At 42.7% G+C, this 22,443-nt stretch overlaps 1 protein-coding gene across 3 annotated transcripts in view; it reads left to right on the forward strand.

Annotated features, from left to right (window-relative positions):
• The window catches only part of ANTXR1 (ANTXR cell adhesion molecule 1), a 172,475-nt gene that overhangs the window by 136,363 nt on the left and 13,669 nt on the right, over nt 1–22,443 (forward strand). For all 3 annotated transcript variants that reach the window (XM_056571412.1, XM_056571413.1, XM_056571414.1), the window contains one exon: nt 14,797–14,877. In XM_056571412.1, coding sequence (XP_056427387.1) covers nt 14,797–14,877 — 81 coding nt within the window. The remainder of the gene's footprint in view (nt 1–14,796; nt 14,878–22,443) is intronic.

Consider the following 22,443-nt stretch of genomic DNA (forward strand, 5'->3'; position numbering starts at 1 on the left):
TCAGCAGCCAGGATCCAGGGATAATACCGGGCATCACCAATCGGGCAGATGCCCAGCATTAACCCTTTAGACGCCGCGATCAAAGCTGATCGCGGCATCTAAACCAAAAGTAAATTGTTACGCCTAGCGCTCCGGGTCCCCGCTCCTCCCCGGAGCGCTCACGGCGTCTTTCTCCCTGCAGCGCCCCGGTCAGTCCCGCTGACCGGGAGCGCTGCACTGTCATGGCCGTCGGGGATGCGATTCGCACAGCGGGACGCGCCCGCTCGCGAATCGCATCCCAGGTCACTTACCCGTCCCGGTCCCCTGCTGTCTTGTGCTGGCGCGCGCGGCTCCGCTCTCTATGGCGCGCGCGCGCCAGCTCTCTGAGACTTAAAGGGCCAGTGCACCAATGATTGGTGCCTGGCCCAATTAGCTTAATTGGCTTCCATCTGCTCCCTGGCTATTTCTGATCTCCTCCCTTGCACTCCCTTGCCGGATCTTGTTGCCTTGTGCCAGTGAAAGCGTTTAGTGTGTCCAAAGCCTGTGTACCTGAACTTCTGCTATCCATCCTGACTACGAATCTTGCCGCCTGCCCCCGACCTTCTGCTACGTCTGACCTTGCCTCTGCCTAGTCCTTCTGTCCCACGCCTTCTCAGCAGTCAGCGAGGTTGAGCCGTTGCTAGTGGATACGACCTGGTTGCTACTGCCGCAGCAAGACCATCCCGCTTTGCGGCGGGCTCTGGTGAAAACCAGTAGCCTCTTAGAACCGGTCCACTAGCACGGTCCACGCCAATCCCTCGCTGACACAGCGGATCCACAACCCGTAAGCCGAATCGTGACAGTAGATCCGGCCATGGATCCCGCTGAGGTGCCGCTGCCAAGTCTCGCTGACCTTCCCACGGTGGTCGCTCAGCAATCGCAGCAGATTGCCCAGCAAGGACAGCAGCTGTCGCAGTTGACCGCCATGTTACAGCAACTTCTGCCTCTGCTACAGCAGCAACCATCTCCTCCGCCAGCTCCTGCACCTCCTCCGCAGCGAGTGGCCGCTCCTAGCCTCCGCTTGTCCCTGCCGGACAAATTTGATGGGGACTCTAAACTCTGCCGTGGATTTTTGTCTCAGTGTTCCCTGCATATGGAGATGTTGTCGGACTTGTTTCCTACAGAACGGTCTAAGGTGGCGTTTGTAGTAAGCCTTCTTTCAGGAAAGGCCTTGTCTTGGGCCACACCGCTCTGGGACCGCAATGATCCTGCCACAGCCTCAGTCCAGTCCTTTTTCGCTGAAGTCCGGAGTGTCTTCGAGGAGCCAGCCCGAGCTTCTTCTGCCGAGACTGCCCTGTTGAACCTGGTCCAGGGTAATTCTTCAGTGGGCGAGTACGCCATCCAATTTCGTACTCTTGCTTCCGAGTTATCATGGAATAACGAGGCTCTCTGCGCGACCTTTAAAAAAGGCCTATCCAGTCGCATCAAGGATGTGCTGGCCGCACGAGAGATTCCTGCCAACCTGCAAGAACTCATCCATTTGGCTAACCGCATTGACATGCGTTTTTCTGAGCGACACCAAGAGCTCCGCCAGGAAAAAGACTTAGATCTCTGGGCACCTCTCCCACAGTATCCGTTGCAATCTACGCCTGGGCCTCCCGCCGAGGAGGCCATGCAAGTGGATAGGTCTCGCCTGACCCAGGAAGAGAGGAATCGCCGTAGGGAAGAAAATCTCTGTCTTTACTGTGCCAGTACCGAGCATTTCTTGGTGGATTGCCCTATCCGTCCTCCACGTCTGGGAAACGCACGCATGCACCCAGCTCACGTGGGTGTGGCGTCTCTTGGTTCCAAGTCTGCTTCTCCACGTCTCACGGTGCCCGTGCGGATTTCTCCTTCAGCCAACTCCTCCCTCTCAGCCGTGGCCTGCTTGGACTCTGGTGCCTCTGGTAATTTTATTTTGGAGTCGTTTGTGAATAAATTCAGCATCCTGGTGACCCGTCTCGTCAAGCCGCTCTACATTTCCGCGGTCAATGGAGTCAGACTGGATTGCACCGTGCGTTACCGCACAGAACCCCTCCTGATGTGTATTGGACCCCACCACGAAAGGATTGAGCTCTTCGTTCTCCCCAACTGTACCTCTGAGGTCCTCCTCGGTCTGCCATGGCTCCGGCTTCATTCTCCCACCCTTGATTGGACCACCGGGGAGATCAAGAACTGGGACTCTGCCTGCCTTAGGAAGTGCCTCTCCCTCCCTCCCAGTCCCGTCTGGCAAGCCTCTGTGCCTCCTCATGGCTCCCGTCCTTGTGTCACCCTGCCCCGTGCCAAGCTTCACCCTCTGCCCTCCCTCCCCATTTCAACTCCTGCTGTACTGCCTGCCGTTGAGGAAACCCTCCATTCTTTCCCGGTGTCCTCATCCCAGGGGAGGCAGTTACCGGACAAAAAAAAGGGGAGACCTAAGGGGGGGGGTACTGTTACGCCTAGCGCTCCGGGTCCCCGCTCCTCCCCGGAGCGCTCACGGCGTCTTTCTCCCTGCAGCGCCCCGGTCAGTCCCGCTGACCGGGAGCGCTGCACTGTCATGGCCGTCGGGGATGCGATTCGCACAGTGGGACGCGCCCGCTCGCGAATCGCATCCCAGGTCACTTACCCGTCCCGTTCCCCTGCTGTCTTGTGCTGGCGCGCGCGGCTCCGCTCTCTAGGGTGCGCGCGCGCCAGCTCTCTGAGACTTAAAGGGCCAGTGCACCAATGATTGGTGCCTGGCCCAATTAGCTTAATTGGCTTCCATCTGCTCCCTGGCTATTTCTGATCTCCTCCCTTGCACTCCCTTGCCGGATCTTGTTGCCTTGTGCCAGTGAAAGCGTTTAGTGTGTCCAAAGCCTGTGTACCTGAACTTCTGCTATCCATCCTGACTACGAACCTTGCCGCCTGCCCCCGACCTTCTGCTACGTCTGACCTTGCCTCTGCCTAGTCCTTCTGTCCCACGCCTTCTCAGCAGTCAGCGAGGTTGAGCCGTTGCTAGTGGATACGACCTGGTTGCTACTGCCGCAGCAAGACCATCCCGCTTTGCGGCGGGCTCTGGTGAAAACCAGTAGCCTCTTAGAACCGGTCCACTAGCACGGTCCACGCCAATCCCTCGCTGACACAGCGGATCCACAACCCGTAAGCTGAATCGTGACATAAATGTATCCCAGCAGCTCATCATGGTGAAACTGTGATGTCCCGATCAGCTGTGAGGATGGCGGGAGGGCCCTTACCTGCCTCCTCACCGTCCGATCGGTGATCTGGTGCTCCCAGTATATGCCATTAAAAAGATTGCATCTTGTGTTTAAAAAAAAGTTTATAAAAGTGAATTAACCCCTTCCTAAAAAAAAAGTTTGAACCCCCCCAGTTTTCCCATTTAAAAAAATAAAAATAATCATATGTGGTATGTGTAAATGTCCAAACTATTAAAATATAAGGGTGGTTAAACCCCACGGTCAATGGAGTACACGTAAAATAAAATACCAAAGTCCAAAATTGTGCGTTTTTAGTCACGTCATTTACCATAAAAAAATTTACATAAATCGATCGAGAATTCCCATCAAAACAAAAATGGTACCGATAAAAACTAAAGCCCCGTATGCAGAAAAATAAAAAAGTTATAGGGGTCAGAAAATGACAATTTTAAACGTACTAATTTTGGTGCATGTAGTTATAATTTGCTTTAAAGTAGTAAAATAAAATAAAACAGACAATAATAATTTTTACCAAAAAGTGCACTGCGTAGAAACAGAAGCTCCCAAAAGTTACATTATGGCGTTTTTCTTTTTAATTTCACCCCACAAATATTTTTTTTGCCGCAGATTATGTTATAATGCAAATGATGTCATTACAAAGTACAATTGGTGACGCAAAAAACAAGCCCTTATATGAGTCTGCAGGTGCCAAATTGAAAGCGTTATGATTTTTAGAATGGGAGGACGAAAAATTTAAAAATTGGCCTCATCCTTAAGGTCAAAATGGGCTTCGTCCTAAAGGGATTAAAAATGAAAGAAGTGTGCTGATTGGTTGCTATGGGCAACTGCACCACTCTTCCTCTACACAGGTTTTGATAAATCTTCCCCTCTATGATTCTTCTCCGTATCTCATGTAGTGGTTTCCATTAGAAGAAAAGTTCAGTACTGACCTGTAAAAGCACTTGCAACAAAGGTCAGCTAAAGAAATAATGTAGTACTATGTAGATACTAGCACAAATGTTATATACATGGTTATTAAAAAAAACAAAAATCCCAATCCTGGGGTCTACAGGGATAAGTATATTAAACATTTTATGTGTAATGCCTGTTACCTTTCCCCATTACTTAAAAATATTAAGACAACCCCACAGTACATTCACGAAAATGTACCTCCAAACCTGGACGCTCATCTAGATTTATTTTTTTACTTAATCATGTTCTTTTTTTCTTATCTGCTTCTTTTTTTTTATTGCAATTTTTGTTATTTCATATTTTGTGCATTGTTATGGTGGCTGCCATCTTGCCGAAGCTGTTTTTAAACAGCATTTAGTGAGATGCTTTATGGCAGGACCCCCAGACCATAGACAACAATGGACAAGACTGTCTCATTCATATGAATTGAAGAAGTTACTGGGCATTCTCCACAACCATTTCAGAGGTCATTCTACAGGGAGGGGGATGCTGATTTCTGCTGTGAGTGGTGGTGGATCCAGTGTTATCTCTCTACTGGTGTAATCATTCACCGTACTTCTGTCTGTGCTTAGAAGAAAAGTAGTATTGGGAAATGATCTGTACAGGACAGAAGACAGAACAGGCATTATTTAAAAATATGTTTAACTTAAAAACCTGATTTAAACAATAGGTAATTTTCTGATGACACGTTTACTTCAAAGGGGTTATCTACCATAAGGAGATTTTAGTACTTACCGGTCAGACAGTAATGAACATGCTTAGGAAAAATCTGTACTTGTCTTGGGGCTAAATGGTTGTGTTCTGAGATTACCATAACGCTGTGGTTATCTTTTTGTGAAATGGCTATATCCTGTTGGAATTCCCTCCCTCCAACTACAAGTCCCAGGATTCCTTGTTTGTAAGTGTGAGGTCACTTTTCTCCCTTCCACACATCAGCCACCCCACTTATTAAACCACACCTAAGCTGCATTCCATGCTGTGCTGTTAACAATAAATCAGTGATTTCTAACAAGGGTGCCTACAGCTGTTGCAAAACTAAAACCTTTGCACACCTGACTAGTAATGTAATGTCTGTGGCAGCATTGCAAACTGGGAAAACCTGAGACGACACTCATTTTGTATGCTGTTAAAAATAAACATTGGGACAAAGATCGATCACATAGGACTTGCGAGACCCCCATGAAACACAGTTACAGACACTATATTATGAACTACACTGACTTTACAGCCCCTGTAGCATAGTCAAATAAAAAGATCATTGCAATACCCCTTAACAGAACACAGTGATCCCTCAATTACAATATTATTTCATTCTTGAACAGCCATTATAACTCTTAGAAAGTGTAAACTTTTACTAAGTCTAAAAAAGCACCAGATTTATCACATTTAATAGGTTAGTTAAAAAAATCTGGTGCATTTCAATCTACCATCTTAAAGGGGTACTCCACCCCTAGACATCTTATCCCCTATCCAAAGGATAGGTCATAAGATGTCTGATTGTGGGGATGCAGATGTCCCAAGCCCCCCACACCCAGCGTCCAAAACGAATGCCGGGTGCTGCACAGAGATTGCGGGTGTCCCAGCGTCCGGACCCCTGCGATCAGACATCTAGGGGGTAAGATGTCTAGGAGGGAGTACCCTTTTAAGTCATATTCTCATATTGCAAGTTTTGGCCCATTGACATACAGACCAAAACTCTATTGAAAACGAGTGATTGGTTCCAAAGATTCCAAATTGTCAACTAAAAATAAGACAAAATGAAGACAGAAAATATGCAGGTAACTGACAGATGAAGCAATATACAAATTTTTTTAACCAATGTATATTACAAATAGGCATACAATTAACAGTTATCTAAATTAGATAAAACATTTTTGCAAATGACAGTGCCCATTTAAATTAGGAACCAATAAGCCTCCTAGAGCCATATGTAAATTCACATATTTTACATGAGATATATATATATATATATATATATATATATATATATATATATATTATTATAATTTTTTTTTTTTATGGTATATTGTGGTTTCTCTACTTGAACCTGATCACAAGGGGTTTTGCTTTTGGAAGCACTCAAGACCAGTTGTGGGGTCTTATTGAAACTGAAGAATGCAAAATTAAAAATGATTAGATATATTATTAGATATATCCATTTCTTTCTCATTTCCAATATGACCAAGTAATAATCCAGTGCTTGGAACTATTTTAACTGCAGCTCTTGGCCTATAGTAATATAATAATCAAGGGATCAAGTGATTAAATGTAAAGGGTGTAACGGCTGGTGATGGAGAAGTGGATCCACTGGACCTGTGTGGAAGATGATGTGGGCCACACTAGGGATCGGGGTTTAAGGAGCCGCTGGTTTTCAACAGAGCCCGCCGCAAAGCGGGATGGACTTGCTGCTGCAGGCCGCACCCAGGTTGCTACCTCTGATACGACTCGTCCACACAGGCTGCTGAGGTGTAGCATTACACAACAAGGACAAGGCAAGCTTGTAGTCAGGTCAGGAAAAAGGTCAGGGCTGGCAGCACATGAGCATGGTCAGGGACGTGGCAAGGTGGTCAGAGGCTGTTGGCACAGGAGCAAGGTCTGGAACTAGCAGGAACGTACGGTACACGGATAATCAGAACACACAGGAAAACACTTTCTCTAAGGCTCTAGTGGACAAAGATCCGGCAGGGGTCAAGGGGAAATCAGTCCCCTTTATAGGGTCAGCGACTGGCAAGTACCAATTACCGGCACGCTGGCCATTAGATCTCAGAGAATCAGCGTGCGCACACACTAGGGGACAGGTGCGCACGCGCCGGCAAACAGAATGCACAGAAGCAAGGAGAGTTGAGGCAGGGGACACGAGAGTGCCCGCGGTCTGCGGAGCAGACCACAGCACCAGAGGGGGCCAGAGGCAAGCGCCTGCGGCCGGGACACCAGACCGCAGGAGCACCCATAACAGCAGGGGAGCGCCTGCGGTGCAGACACCGGACTGCAGGAGTTCCTGTAACCAAGGGGTTTTCCAGGCTAATATGATTGAGGCCTATCTTCAGGCTAGGCCACCAGTAGCTGACCCGGCACTCATCACCCCCACAGATCAGCTGTTTGGCACCCACAATACACTATGAATGAGACAGGAAGGAGTTGACTATATTCTCTGTGTAGTGTCTGGTCCTGATTCCATGCAGAGTGAATGGAGACAACTACTTTCAGCCTCATTCACTGTATATTACAGGCACCGAAGAGCTGATCAGTGTGGGTGCTGAGTGTCGAGATTTATGGCCTTTCCTAAGGATAGGCTATCAATCATTTTAGCCTGAGAATCCCCTTTTAGGGTCCGTTCACATGGATTTTACACAATGTTTTTGCTGAAGAAAATCTTTGAAGTGTCATTACAAAGGGTCTGAATACTTATATCCAAGTGGAATTCTAGTTTTTCCTTACAAAATTTGCAAAAATGTATAAAACTCCTTAAATAAACTCCTTATAAAAATTAACTCCTTATAAAAATACTGGGGTATTAAGATTGATGGAGTCTGAAGATTTTCCGAATACATTGTAAATTCCCCCAACATACTTGGTTACAGTATATCACTAGCACGTCTCAGGATGGAAAATGTCTTTTCAATGTGGAAGTAAAGGAAAATGTTTATTCCAATTGTGTCTAAAGCCATTGTCTTTGTGCCAGCTATGTGACTGGACCATAAATGTTTATAATTTATTAGTGATGTCACATCATTCATCAGTGATATCATAGATTACAGTCTGGCACACAGAATGGTTGTACAGTATAGTCGGGCAGATAGCCAAAGCTGTCTGCAACATTTCCTTACTTTGAGTATGAAAGTCAGTCTAAACTAGTTACAAGGTGGTCTAGTTATTCAGTGATCTCTTCTTGTCACTAGTAGACTAGAGACTCCTTTTCTACCGACGTAATGTCAGCTTAAAGTTAATCACGAAAACATGATAGTGTTAAAATCATTTCTATTGTAGCTAAAGAGCTAGACAAATGAACCAAATGAAGAAATTTTTATTATTATTACTATTATCATTATTATTATTATAATTATTTTTTTTTCACCACATAAATCTTTATTAAAAGAACAAAATACCAAAACCCTTCTCATGTGAGCAAACACAGGATCTCAACTCTCTCCCTCAAAGCCCGAAGCGCTCGGACTGGAGGGGGCTACGCCTGATGCTTGTAGACAATAAAGAATGGAATGTCCAGCACAGATAGATGCGGAAAGGAGCAATTTATTGCAGAATATCACCTCAGTACAAGGACATAGTGCACAGTGGTGACACATTTTGGCCAACCAACTGGGCCTTAGTGAGTATGACTAAGGCCCAGTTGGTGGGCCAAAACGCGTCACCACTGTCCACTACATCCTTGTACGGAGGTGATATTCTGCAATAAATTGCTCCATTCTACATCTATCTGCGCTAAACATTCCATTCTTTATTGTCCAAAACCTTTCTCATGTACCATAAAAGTAAAGAGCACAAAAAGTACAAACTAGAAGAGCAGTCTCTTGAAGCTGCAAAGGCTCAAGTCACTACTCAGATGGCTGGGCTGTAGATGGAGAAGAAAACAATCAGCGTGTTGTCAAGAGTATCATATCTTTATAAGCAAATAGCCTGTCTGAAGTCACATAAACATAAGGAGAAGGAAGGTGTCAAGCCATGGAGCACAAATGGCTTCAAATTTCCTTAAGGCACCCCTCTTTTAATACAAAAAAAATGTTCCAGACCAAGAATAGCATTCACCCTGGTGTTAAATATCAATAGGGATGAAGGAGTAAAGTCCTTCCAGTGTTGTGCTATCAATCTGCATGCCTTGTAAATTACGTTAAATGGACACTGTCAGATCCAAAAACGTTATATATGTTGTACATCTTGGCAAAACATTGACCTTTCTAATATACTTCATAAGAATATTTTATTTCTTTTTATAGAAATTATGGCTTATAAAACCATGGCTTTTTCCAAACTGAAGCACAGATAAAGTCCAGTAAGGGTGGGCTAGCACTCCTCTGTGGTCTCTCCTGTCTGATAGCACTCCTCTGTGCTCTCTCCTGTCTGATAGCACTCCTCTGTGCTCACTCCTGTCTGATAGGAATCCTTTGTGCTCTCTCCTGTCTGATAGTACTTATCTGTGCTCTCTCTCCTGTCTTACTTATAGTACTCCTCTGTGCTCTCTCCTGTCTGATAGAACTCCTCTGTGCTCTCTCCTGTTTGATAGGACTCCTCTGTGCTCTCTCCTGTCTGATAGTACTCCTCTGTGCTCCCTCCTGTCTGATAGCACTCATCTGTGCTCTCTCCTGTCTGATAGCACTCCTCTGTGCTCTCTCCAGTCTGATAGCACTCCTCTGTGTTCTTCTGTCTGATAGTACTCCTCTGTGCTCTCTCCTGTCTGATAGGACTCATCTGTGCTTTCTCCTGTCTGATAGCACTCCTCTGTGCTCTCTCCTGTCTGATAGTACTTCTCTGTGCTCTCTCCTGTCTGATAGTACTCCTCTGTACTCTCTCTTGTCTGATAGTACACCTCTGTGCTCTCTCATGTCTCATAGTACTCCTCTGTACTCTCTCCTGTCTGATAGCACTCCTCTGTGCTCTCTCCTGTCTGATAGTACTCCTCTGTGGTCTCTCCTGTCTGATAGTACTCCTCTGTACTCTCTCCTGTCTGATAATACTCCTCTGTGCTCTCTCCTGTCTGATAGTACTCCTCTGTGCTCTCTCCTGTCTGATAGTACTCCTCTGTGCTCTCTCCTGTCTGATAGTACTCCTCTGTGCTCTCTCCTGTCTGGTAGTACTCCTCTGTACTCTCAGTACTCTCATGTCCTATCAGACACACAGAAGAGTACTAGCCCACCCTCACTTACTGGACTTTGTCCATGCCTGTGCGTCAGCTTGGTCAAAGCCATGATTTTATAAGCCATGATTTCTGTTAAAAGGAAATAACATTTTCTTATGAAGTATACTAGGAAGGTTAATGTTTTGCCAAGATATACAACATATAAACAGTTTTTGTATCTGACAGTGTCCATTTAAGAATGGCAAGCTGATGCCGCTCTTTTACAGGCAGATGCAAGGTGTAACCTAGAATACAGGATAACTGCATTTAAAGAGAGGTATGTTGTTTATTCATAAAGATAATCAAATTTAAGGAGTTTTCTAAGAGTTTTTAAAGAGACACCGGCCCAGATTAGTGATGAGCAGCATTGGCCATATTCGATTTCGTGATATTTCGCGAATATATAGACGAATATTCGTTCTATATTCACGAATTTCACGTATTCGTTATATTCGCATATTTGCATATGAGAATATTCGCATATGTGAATATTCACATATGCAAATATGAGCATATGTGAACATTCGCATATTTGTGTATTGGAGGAAGAAAACAATGAGGGGGTGGGCAACTTTACTGCTGGTTGCTAGGGATGTTGTTGATAACCTCAAACAAGTGTATTTGCATCATTCTAATTGGCCCACAAGTGAAAAGAAGGAATATGCACATATGCACATATTCGCAAATGCAAATATTCACGTATGAGCATATGCAGAAAAAAAGCGAATATTTGCAATTTCGAATATATAATGAATATATTTACAATATTCGCAAATTTGCGAATTTGCAATATTCGTGATAAAAATTCGTAATGTGAATATTCGCGCCCAACACTAGCCCAGATTTATCAAACTGTGTGAGAGAACAAATACTGTAGAGTGATTTTTCCACAGCAACCAATCACAGCTCAGCTAATGAGGTCTGGTAAAGTGAAAGCTGAGCTGTGATTGGTTGCAATGGAAAAATCACTCCACTCTTTCTCTCACACAGTTTGATAAATCTGGGCCACTGAGTTTAAAAAAAACCTTTTACATATCCTAGAGATATGTCAGAACTATTGATTAATTTGGGTCTGAATGTTCACACCACGACCAATTGCTAGAACAAACTGTGAGAACTTGTGTTCTCTCTTGCCTCCCGCCTGTGTCACATGACCAAGATGGTCTCATAATGCAAGTCTAGAGGACCACCATACTCACATAGACACAACGTGGGGAGAGAAGAGCACAGCAGACACCAAGCCGGACCGATCAAAACCATTAAAGGGGTGCTCCGCTGAAAAACATTTTTTTAAATCAACTGGTGCCAGAAAGTTAAACAGATTTGTACTTATCAGCTGCTGTATGCTCCAGAGGAAGTTCTTTTCTTTTTGAGTTTCCTTTCTGTCTGACCACAGTGCTCTCTGCTGACACCTCTGTTCATTTTAGGAACTGTCCAGAGTAGGAGAAAATCCCCATAGCAAACCTCTCCTGCTCTGGACAGTTCCTAACGTGGACAGAGGTGTCAGCAGAGAGCACTGTGGTCAGACAGAAAAGAAATTCAAAAAGAAAAGAACCTTCCTTTGTAGTATACAGCAGCTGATAAATACTGGAAGGATTAGGATTTTTAAATAGAAGTAATTTACAAATCTGTTTAACCTTCTGTCACCAGTTGATTTACAAAAAATGTTTTCCAGTGGAGTACCCCTTTAATATGTCCCTACGACATATTCAGGTTTTCATCTTTTTCTGTGTTTTGGACCCACTCCTGGTTTTGATGAAAAATACTGACCAAAGTAAGCTCCTAAAGGAGAACCAAATACTGACCAAAAATATTATGTGTGAACCCAGCCTAAAGGTGCCCCGTACTACTGCCTTGATGCCAACATTGGATACAAAAAAATATTTTGCAGTTTCAAACAAAAGCTTTTTTATATCTAGACTGAACATTTGAAAATACTGATCCTCGACAACTAGAAATCTTTGGATTTTTTAGACCATGAAAGCAGAACCGTTCTAAAATTAAACAAATGTTATCCTCAAGATAAGGAAAGGAAAGGGAGCTCATAAAATATTGTCTTATATAAGATGTTCATACATCTGCGAAAGAGAAACTTCTCCAGTTTACACAGCAGGAAGACAGAATATTAGGCCCTATTCCAATACATTTCCATTCCTCTATGTGGATTCCCAGTATCCTCTCTTTTTAGCATTTGTCAGCCAAATTTACAAGCAGCATATAATTAAACAGCACAGACTGGATGATGTCTTCTTGTTTGAGGAAAAGAAAATATCAGTTTACTAGAATTAGACCAAGGGCAACATCTACATGAAGTTTTATGGCTTTCCTTTCGCCTTCCATAAACATCATATATTGGCCGTTTAAAGTTTGTTGAAGTTGTTTAAACTGACTATACAGAATCAATAACAATGGGTAAAGGATGGAAAATCTTTCTGGGAAAGTTTTAAGAATGTTCTGGGAATTTTTGAGAGTATTTTCTCCCAAAAGATTGTTCGCGAATGAACAATCGGGACTTCTCCAATGTTTGGCAAACCAGCTGTTGGTTTCACCAAACTGGAGAGAAACAGCTGGATCCCATCCCTGATATTAACTTACGCATTCAACCTGTATAGAAATATCATTATATAATACAGATTGGTAGAAGAAAAGTAGATTAACCCCTTAAGGACTCAGCCCATTTTGGCCTTAAGGAATCAGACAATTTAATTTTGACGTTTTCATTTTTTCCTCCTCGCCTTCTAAAATCATAACTCTTTTATATTTTCATCCACAGACTAGTATGAGGGCTTGTTTTTTGCGCAACCAGTTTTCCTTTGTAATGACCTCACTCATAATATCATAAAATGTATGGCGCAACCAAAAAACACTATTTTTGTGGGGAAATGAAAACGAAAAACGCAATTTTTCTAATTTTGGAAGGTTTTGTTTTCACGCCGTACAATTTATGGTAAAAATGACATGTGTTCTTTATTCTGAGGGTCAATACGATTAAAATGATACCCATTATTATATAGTTTTATATTATTGTTGCGCTTAAAAAAAATCACAAACTTTTTAACCAAATTAGTACGTTTATAATTCCTTTATTTTGATGACCTCTAACTTTTTTATTTTTCCGTATAAGTGGCGGTATGGGGGCTCATTTTTTGCGCCATGATCTTTACTTTTTTTTTATACCACATTTGCATATAAAAAACTTTTAATACATTTTTTATAATTTTTTTTTTTAATAAAATGTATTAAAAAAGTAGGAATTTTGGACTTTTTTTTTTTCGTTCACGCCGTTCACCGTACGGGATCATTAACATTTTATTTTAATAGTTCGGACATTTACGCACACGGCGATACCAAATATGTCTATAAAAAATGTTTTTTACGCTTTTTGGGGGTAAAATAGGAAAAAACGGACGTTTTACTTTTTTATTGGGGGAGGGGATTTTTCACTTTTTTTTTACTTTTACATTTTTTTACATTTTTTTTTACACTTGAATAGTCCCCATAGGGGACTATTCATAGCAATACCATGATTGCTAATGCTGATCTGTTCTAGGTATAGGACATAGAACAGATCAGTGTTATCGGCTATCTTCTATTCTGGTCTGCTCGATCACAGACCAGAGCAGGAGACGCCGGGAGCCGGACGGAGGAAGGAGAGGGGACCTCCGTCCGGCGTTCTGAATGATCGGATCCCCGCAGCAGCGCTGCGGGCGATCCGATCGTTGATTTAAATCGCGAACTGCCGCAGATGCCGGGATCTGTATTGATCCTGGCACCTGAGGGGTTAATGGCGGACGCCCGCGAGATCGCGGGCGTCGGCCATTGCCGGCGGGTCCCTGGCTGCGATCAGCAGCCGGGATCAGCCGCGCATGACACGGGCATCGCTCCGATGCCCGCGGTTATGCTTAGGACGTAAATGTACGTCCTGGTGCGTTAAGTACCACCTCACCAGCACGTACATTTACGTCCTGCGTCCTTAAGGGGTTAAAGGGGTTATCCAGGAAAAAACTTTATATATATATATATATATATATATATATATATATATATATGTATATCAACTGGCTCCAGAAAGTTAAACAGATTTGTAAATGACTTCTCTTAAAAAATCATAATTCTTTCAGTACTTATGAGCTGCTGAAGTTGAATTGTTTTTTTCTGTCTAAGTGCTCTCTGATCACACGTGTCTGGGGAACCGCCCAGTTCAGAAGCAAATACCCATAGCAAACCTCTTCTACTCTGTGCAGTTCCCGAGACAAGCAGAGGTGTCAGCAGAGAGCACTGTTGCCAGACAGAAAACAACTCAACTTCAGCAGCTGATAATTATTGAAAGGATTAAGATTTTTTTAATAAACGTCATTTACAAATCTGTTTAACTTTCTGGAGCCAGTTGATAGAAAAAAAAAGTTTTTCCTGGAATACCCCTTTAAAACGTCCTCTTTATTAGATTACTTCTTTAAAACATTCTGAGGTGAAGGTAGAGGGATGCAGTCAATATAAGCCTCAGCCGGTCAGTCAGCTTATGTTGACCGCATCCCTGTACCTTCACCTCAGAATGTTATAAAGAAGTAATCTAATAAAGAGGACGTTTTAATCTCCATTTGGGTGAGTGCGATCTACTTTTCTTCTACCATATATTGCTGAAGCTATGTCTGGACTTTGATCTGCACCCCCAGGAGTATATTCATTCATCCCTGCGCTGTTCCTGTCCACACGTTCTACCTTAACCCCTTATATTTTAAACAGTGGTGCCTGCCCAGCTTTTCTCAGCCTATATTCATTATATAATATATTTGTGTGTTTCAGGGCAAACTCGATGCTCTCTGGGTTCTCCTGAGAAAAGGATACAGTCGGGTGTCGATAATGAGACCACAGCCTGGAGATAAGGTAAGGTTGTCTATTATCATTTCTTACATTTCTTTCACTAAATTTAGGAATATGTGAGATAAGTGCATTTATTTTTAAAGCTACTAACACTATTAACTACTTAAAGGGACCTTAAAGTTAGTTTCCAACCAAGAACTGAAAGGAAGGAGAATGTCCAGCGCAGTAAAAGCTCAATTGCAGATAAAATTTATTCTGACACGGCAGTACAGGTAAAAGAACAGCAGTGACGCGTTTCGACCGCTTAAGCGACCTTAGTCATACTGGTATGACTAAGATCGCTTAAGCGGTCGAAACGCATCACTGCTGTTCTTTTACTTGTACTGCCGTGTCAGAATAAATTTTATCTGCAATTGAGCTTTTACTGCGCTGGACATTCTCCTTCTTCTCGTATGCTCACAGCCTAGTCCGGGCTGAGTCCGTTGCGCGTGAGTGGAAACCTATTAGGGGTGAGCTGGATATACCTGTGGACTGAAGAACTGAAAGGGTTTTATTTAAAATATGAACAGTCCATTCCCACCCAATACAAGTGTCCTACAAACCCAAGTCAGTTCCAAATTGTACAATATGGAAAATGTCCATATGGACATCATAGGCAATTTACATGGCCTAATCTAACTTTTAGGTTAAAGAGGTGCTTAAAGGGGTACTCCCGTGGAAACCTTTTTCTTTTTTTTCTTTTTTTAAATCAACTGGTGCCAGAAAGTTAAACAGATTTGTAAATCACTTCTATTAAAAAAAATCTTAATCCTTCCTGTAGTTTTTAGGGGCTGTATCCTAAAGAGAAATCCAAAAAAGAAATGCATTTCCTCTGATGTCATGACCACAGTGCTCTCTGCTGACCTCTGCTGTCCATTTTAAGAACTGTCCAGAGCAGGAAAATATCCCCATAGCAAACATATGCTGCTCTGGACAGTTCCTAAAATAGACAGCAGAGGTCAGCAGAGAGCACTGTGGTCATGACATGGAAATGCATACATTTTTTGGATTTCTCTTTAGGAATGCAGAGGAAATGCATTAATTTTTTGGATTTCTCTTTAGTATACAGCCCCTTAAAAAGTACTGTAAGGATTAAGATTGTTTTATAGAAGTGATTTACAAATCTGTTTAACTTTCTGGCACCAGTTGATAAACAAAAAAGGGGTTTCCACGGGAGTACCCCTTTAAGGCAGGTAGGCAAGGGCTTGTGCAGTAAAATAAATCAGATATCTAAGCTGTAGCTTGGCTGATCTAAGTCCATTGTAGATCTGTGCCCGGACACCCATCTCATTGTAAATTCATTCATAGTATGTTGTCCAATATATACATTTTAAGGTATACATAGACCCTTATGAGGAGGATTCTATTACTGTGTATTTAGCAGTCATTTCACCACCTTCTTATAATCCTGCTTTCTTATGTGGCTGGGTAGACTATGGGTTCCAAGGTGTTAAGGCCTTGTTGTGGCTGCATCCACTATAGCTATGTTACATCTTTAGTTTTCTTTGTAAAGGATATTTTATGGAATGTTTTGATTTCACGAAACACAATAAAATTCACATATCTACATACTTCCAAGTAAAACAAAGGTTCATCTAAGCAAGGGTAGTTATCTGCAATGAAGTAATGAAGCGGGGTTACGAAATTCCTGGCAATGAGCAGGAGTCTGAAATGTTTCTCTTTTGTTTGCGGCTATTGCTGAGGAATCTAAACATGAGGTCATAGTTACATTTATGTGGTAGAAAAAATACATTCAACTCTGAGCACTTGGAATCTTTAGTGTAAGAGATTGCTGGAACAGAGCAGTAGACGGGGGAATCGGGAGATGCTTTAAGTCATTAATTGTGAAAGTAAAACTACATGCTATACATCATGTATATCCAAAAGAAAGACATATTGTGGCTTGTTCTTCAATGTAATGATGGTCTTCTGTTTTTTACATTAATGGGCTTGTGTTTCTCCATCCTTCACGCGTTAGTTAATGTAATGCAGATTTATAACACTAATGTTATTTTGGTAAAGCAAAGTACTAAACAGAATAGTGCCTGGGTGGAATGTAAAGGGGAAGACCACCTAAAAACTTGGGCTACTGGTTGTCTTATATTTAACTAAGTTTAACTTAAAGGGGTACGCCGGTGGAAGACATTTTTTTTTTAAATCAACTGGTGCCAGAAAGTTAAACAGATTTGTAAATGACTTGTATTAAAAAAAAATCTTTACCCTTCCAGTACTTATCAGCTGCTGTATGCTACAGAGGAAATTAATTTCTTTTTGAATTTCTTTTTTGTCTTGTCCACAGTGCTCTCTACTGACACCTCTGTCCGTGTCAGGAACTGTCCAGAGCAGCATATGTTTGCAGTGGGGATTTTCTCCTGCTCTGGACAGTTCCTGATATGGCATCAGGTGTCAGCATAGAGCACTGTGGACAAGACTAAAAAGAAATTCAAAAAGAAAAGAATTTCCTCTGTAGCATACAGCTGCTAAAAAGTACTGGAAGGGGTAAATATTTTTTTTATAGAAGTCATTTACAAATCTGTTTAACTTTCTGGCACCAGTTAATTTACAAAAAATTTTTTTTCCATCGGAGTACTCCTTTAAAAATACCATCTAAATCATATAATTGGAATACAGCAGCACCAGTGCTATAAGTATAGTGAATGCATGGCAATATTTGGCACTGTGTCTTGGGTGCCCAGTAGAGATAATATTACCTTACACACATGCTTCTGTGCATCCCAGGTATTTATTGAAGAAAGAAGTAGCAGCACTGACTTCTTAAACTTTACTTTTATTGGAATATTAAAATCAAGTTAAAAGGTGAGGTGTACACTGGAACAGAGCATTGGAGAAATACCTCTCTGACGCGTTTCCACCCTACCGGGCTTTAGTCATAGCCTAGGTCCGGTAGGACAGAAACGCATTAGAGACACATCAGGGGATTCTCCATGCTCTGTTACTGTTTGTACTGTACCTTTCAACTTGACTTTAATTTTCCAATAAAGGGGAAGTTTGAGGCCATGTTCACACGTCAGAATTTCCATGCCGAGATTCCGCTGCAGCAGAGTCCCATTGAATTCAATGGGATTCTGCTGCGTTGTGCATGGAAATTCCGTTTTTGAATGAAGAATGAACCTTGTGCGCAGAAAGAATCAATCTTTTTGCGGACACCGCACGGAATGCATAGCTGTCTGTGAATATAGCCTAAGAGTCAGTGCTGCTACCTCTTTCTTCAATATTTACCTGCTATTTGGGAGGAGAACATCCAGGGAACACAGAGTAATAAAATATTTTCTTAATATATAAAAGTGCACCACAATGTTCTGCTGCACAGGCACATGCACTGTTGTGTATATAGGATATATCCTATTTGGAGTCTTATCTCCCTCATTGACATCTGTAAAACTTTACCTTGTCAAGATGCCATTATGAAACCTTCCTGTACACAACATAGTAAATAATATCTGCATGTTTGCTCGAGCCCTGCAGGGACTTTCCAGGTGCTCCAAATGGAATATATTGTAGCACTGCACCTGCCAAAGGCACCAGGGGAACCATCACACAGATAATGTCATAGTGTGCTGCCTTCTATCGTTCCACTGCACTAGGAATTATCACAGGAATTAGCGCTGCTTTGACAGTACCTGATAAAGTATTAGCCATAACACAGTTAAAAAAATATATATTTTTATGGTTTTCATATTGAATGTTTTGTATGGTCTGGAACATCCTATAACTCAAAACATAAGGTAAAAGGCATTTTGTTTCGTAAAACCTAAGTTTAGTGACAAAACAACATCTTCCATTCTACATCTGTCAGCCAAATGACATACTTTCCTATCTCAGTAACCACAGAGTGTAGCCTTCTAATACAGCTAAAGGTGCCCATACACATAAAAACTAAGTAGACCAAACCTGACAAATCCAGAATCATACTTTCTATATGGGGGTGTGCAGACTCTTGACTCTACCCTGACTGCTTTGACACAAGAAGTCAAGGACAAAAAGGATGTTAATTTTCAACACCCAATCTCAAGGTTCTCAAGGGCGATAAGTCACTGCTAGAGGTGTAAGATAGTTGGTCATTGGCTCTTCTCATTCAGAACACATGCAAGATCGGCTGAAATGACTCTACATGTGTATGGGGAGGATGGGAAGAGTAGGTGTCTGCTGAACCAATGTTCTGCAGCCATCTTAACTTGTAATCACAGAAAATAATTCACATTCTGACCTAAGGGAGAACAGTACAGCGAGTCTCCACCCAGAAATCCAGAAAGATGGCACTCACATTTCATATTCAAGTAAATTTGTTCAGCAAGAATTAAAGGGATGACAGGCTCCCTTAATCATTGAGTGACTATTTTTGGGCCAAACACTTTGCAGCCATGAGCATGCTCAAATCCGCTTTTAAGTAATGTGTTTTTTTTTCTCAACAACAAAGACAGGAGTAAAGTGTAAGGTGACACCAGTAGAGAGATAACACTGGATCCACCTCCATTCACAGAAGAGATCAGCACTTTCTCTCCCTATATAGTGACCTCTGAAAAAGGTCACAGAGCATGCCCTGTAGAATTCCAATTCATCTGAATGGGGCAGGTCCTGTTTATTGCTGTCTATGGTTCACGGGTCCTGCTGTAAAGCATATCACTAACTGCTGTTAAAAACAGGTCAGGTAATATGGCTGCCCCAATAAAAATGCACAAGAATAAAGTAAAAACAATTACAATCAGAAAATAGAAATATATTAGAAAAAATTACATATTTTAGTATCTAAAATGCAGGTGATACATTCCCTTTATGTTGTTTACTTCTAGAAGAGATGCTGCCAGTGTCTTATGCAGATTTTTTTCCATATAGCTACCTAATGTTACTAGAACTAACAGTGACCATTGAAGAAATGTTGTTCTTTTGAGATTATGTTGCTCCCTGTTGGAAAGATGAGGTTAACACAACTTAACAAAAGAAGGCGGCTCTGTTATTCCGCCTGCAAGAAGAAGGAAAAGGGGGGGTTGTTATAGGTCATTATCAGTCACAGCTGCTTCCAATAACATCTAAGCGCAGGTCACATGGGGATTCCTGCGGTTTTCTCACATGTTCGGAAGCTCCACATTCTCCATTCTCCTACATCATTAATGGAGTATTTTTTACAACAATTTAACAGCAGACGGGTAGAAAACTGGGATGAGCAACATCTTCAAAGGCTACGTATCTTGTTTTGATGCCGGGGTTATAGCAAACCAATAAGAGAACAGATACAATCGGCCCCTTAAAATACAAATTAACCCTTTTAAGTTGTCTAAGCCACATTTGCACAGCATAGCCCTTATAAGTAGTTGCTATCCTACATACACAAAAATACGCTGCTTCGACAAATACTATGGTTGGCCTCTAAAGCAACTATTAGACTTTTCTGTGTTTTATACCATTTACACTGCTCAAAATATGAAGGGAACACTAAGATAACACATCCTAGATCTGAATGAATAAAATAATTGTATGAAATACTTTCGTCTTTACATAGTTGAATGTGCTGACAACAAAATCACACAAAAATTATCAATGGAAATCAAATTTATCAACCCATGGAGGTCTGGATATGGAGTCACACTCAAAATCAAAGTGAAAAACCACACTACAGGCTGATCTAACTTTGATGAAATGTCCTTAAAACAAGTCAAAAGGAGGCTCAGTAGTGTATGTGGCCTCCACGTGCCCGTATGACCTCCCTACATCACCTGGACATGCTCCTGATGAGGTGGCCGATGGTCTCCTGAGGGATGTCCTCCCAGACCTGGACTAAAGCATCCGCCAACTCCTGGACAGTCTGTGGTGTTGGTGGATGGAGCGAGACATGATATCCCAGATGTGCTCAATCGGATTCAGGTCTGGGGTACGGGCGGGGCAGTCCATAGTATCAGTGCCTTCCTCTTGTAGGAACTGCTGACACACTCCAGCCACATGGGGTCTAGCATTGTCTTGCATTAGGAGGAACCCAGGGCCAACCGCACCAGCATATGGTCTCACAAGGAATCTGAGGATCTCATCTCTGTACCTAATGGCAGTCAGGCTACTTCTGGCAAGCACATGGAGGGCTGTGCGGCCCCCCCAAAGAAATGCCACCCCACACCATTACTGACCCACCGCCAAAACGGTTATGCTGGAGAATGTTGCAGGCAGGAGAACATTCCCTATGGCGTATCCAGACTCTGTCACGTCTGTCACATGTGCTCAGTGTGAACCTGCTTTCATCTGTGAAGAGCACAGGGTGCCAGCGGTGAATATGCCAATCTTGGTGTTCTCTGGCAAATGCTAAACATCCTGCACGGTGTTGGGCTGTAAGCACAACCCCCACCTGTGGACGTCGGGCCCTCATACCACCCTCATGGAGTCTGTATCTGAACGTTTGAGAGGACACATGCCCATTTGTGGCCTGCTGGAGGTCATTTTTCAGGGCTGTGGCAGTGCTCCTCCTGCTCCTCCTTGCACTAAGGCTGAGGTAGCGGTCCTGCTGCTGGGTTGTTGCCCTCCTACGGCCTCCTCCACGTCTCCTGATGTACTGGCCTGTCTCCTGGTAGCACCTCCATGCTCTGGACACTACGCTGACAGACACAGCAAACCTTCTTGCCACAGCTCGCACTACCTGAGCCACTTGTGTGGGTTGTAGACTCTGTCTCATGCTATCACTAGAGTGAAAGCACCGCCAGCATTCAAAAGTGACCAAAACATCAGCCAGGAAGCATAGGAACTGAGAAGTGGTCTGTGGTCACCCCCTGCAGAACCATTCCTTTATTGGGGGTGTCTTGCTAATTGCCTATAATTTCCACCTGTTGTCTGTTTCATTTGCCCAACAGCATGTGAAATTGATTGTCAATCAGTGTTGCTTCCTGAGTGGACAGTGTGATTTCACAGAAGTGTCATTGACTTGGAGTTACATTGTGTTGTTTAAGAGTTTCCTTAATTTTTTTGAGCAGTGTATATCCAATACAATAGTTTGGTAGTGCATTTGCTTTGCCAGATCCAGCTTACACTGGCTCTCTTAATCTAGATCCGGTCCAGGTTGGCCCAGAACCAGTTGCACTCTTACATCTACCGCTAGTCTGATCCAGATCTGGAGGCGATCCCTTTCAGCTCCACCTTAAATGCCACAGCTACTTTTTTGCCGTTTCAGCTCTCGGGTTAGTGGTGATGGAATTTTTCTTTTAAGAAAACATACTAGAATTAAAGTTAATTCACTGTAAATATTAATATTACACTTTACACTTCATTTTAAAATATTAAGCTGGCTGAAACCATGGCAACTTTAGAAGCCAAGATCCAGATCCAAGAGCTACACCTCGGCTCCTTTCTTATTTCAGCTTTTCTTCTACTTGTTTATGCAAACTCTAGTACTATTCCAGGTCAGAAGAATACCTCAGTTAAACGCTGAGTATACATGCCTTTAACTGAAAGCAGTGTTTCCCAACTAAGGTGCCCCCAGCTGCTGAAAAACTACAACTTCCGCTTACCCATCCTGTGTGTATCCCCCATGCTTGGCACCAGGGCTTCCTGGCCAGCTGCCACACAACCAGGATCATGTTTGTGACATCTACCTGG

Source organism: Hyla sarda, chromosome 4, assembly GCF_029499605.1.
Source record: "Hyla sarda isolate aHylSar1 chromosome 4, aHylSar1.hap1, whole genome shotgun sequence".
NCBI classification, from domain to species: Eukaryota; Metazoa; Chordata; class Amphibia; order Anura; family Hylidae; genus Hyla; species Hyla sarda.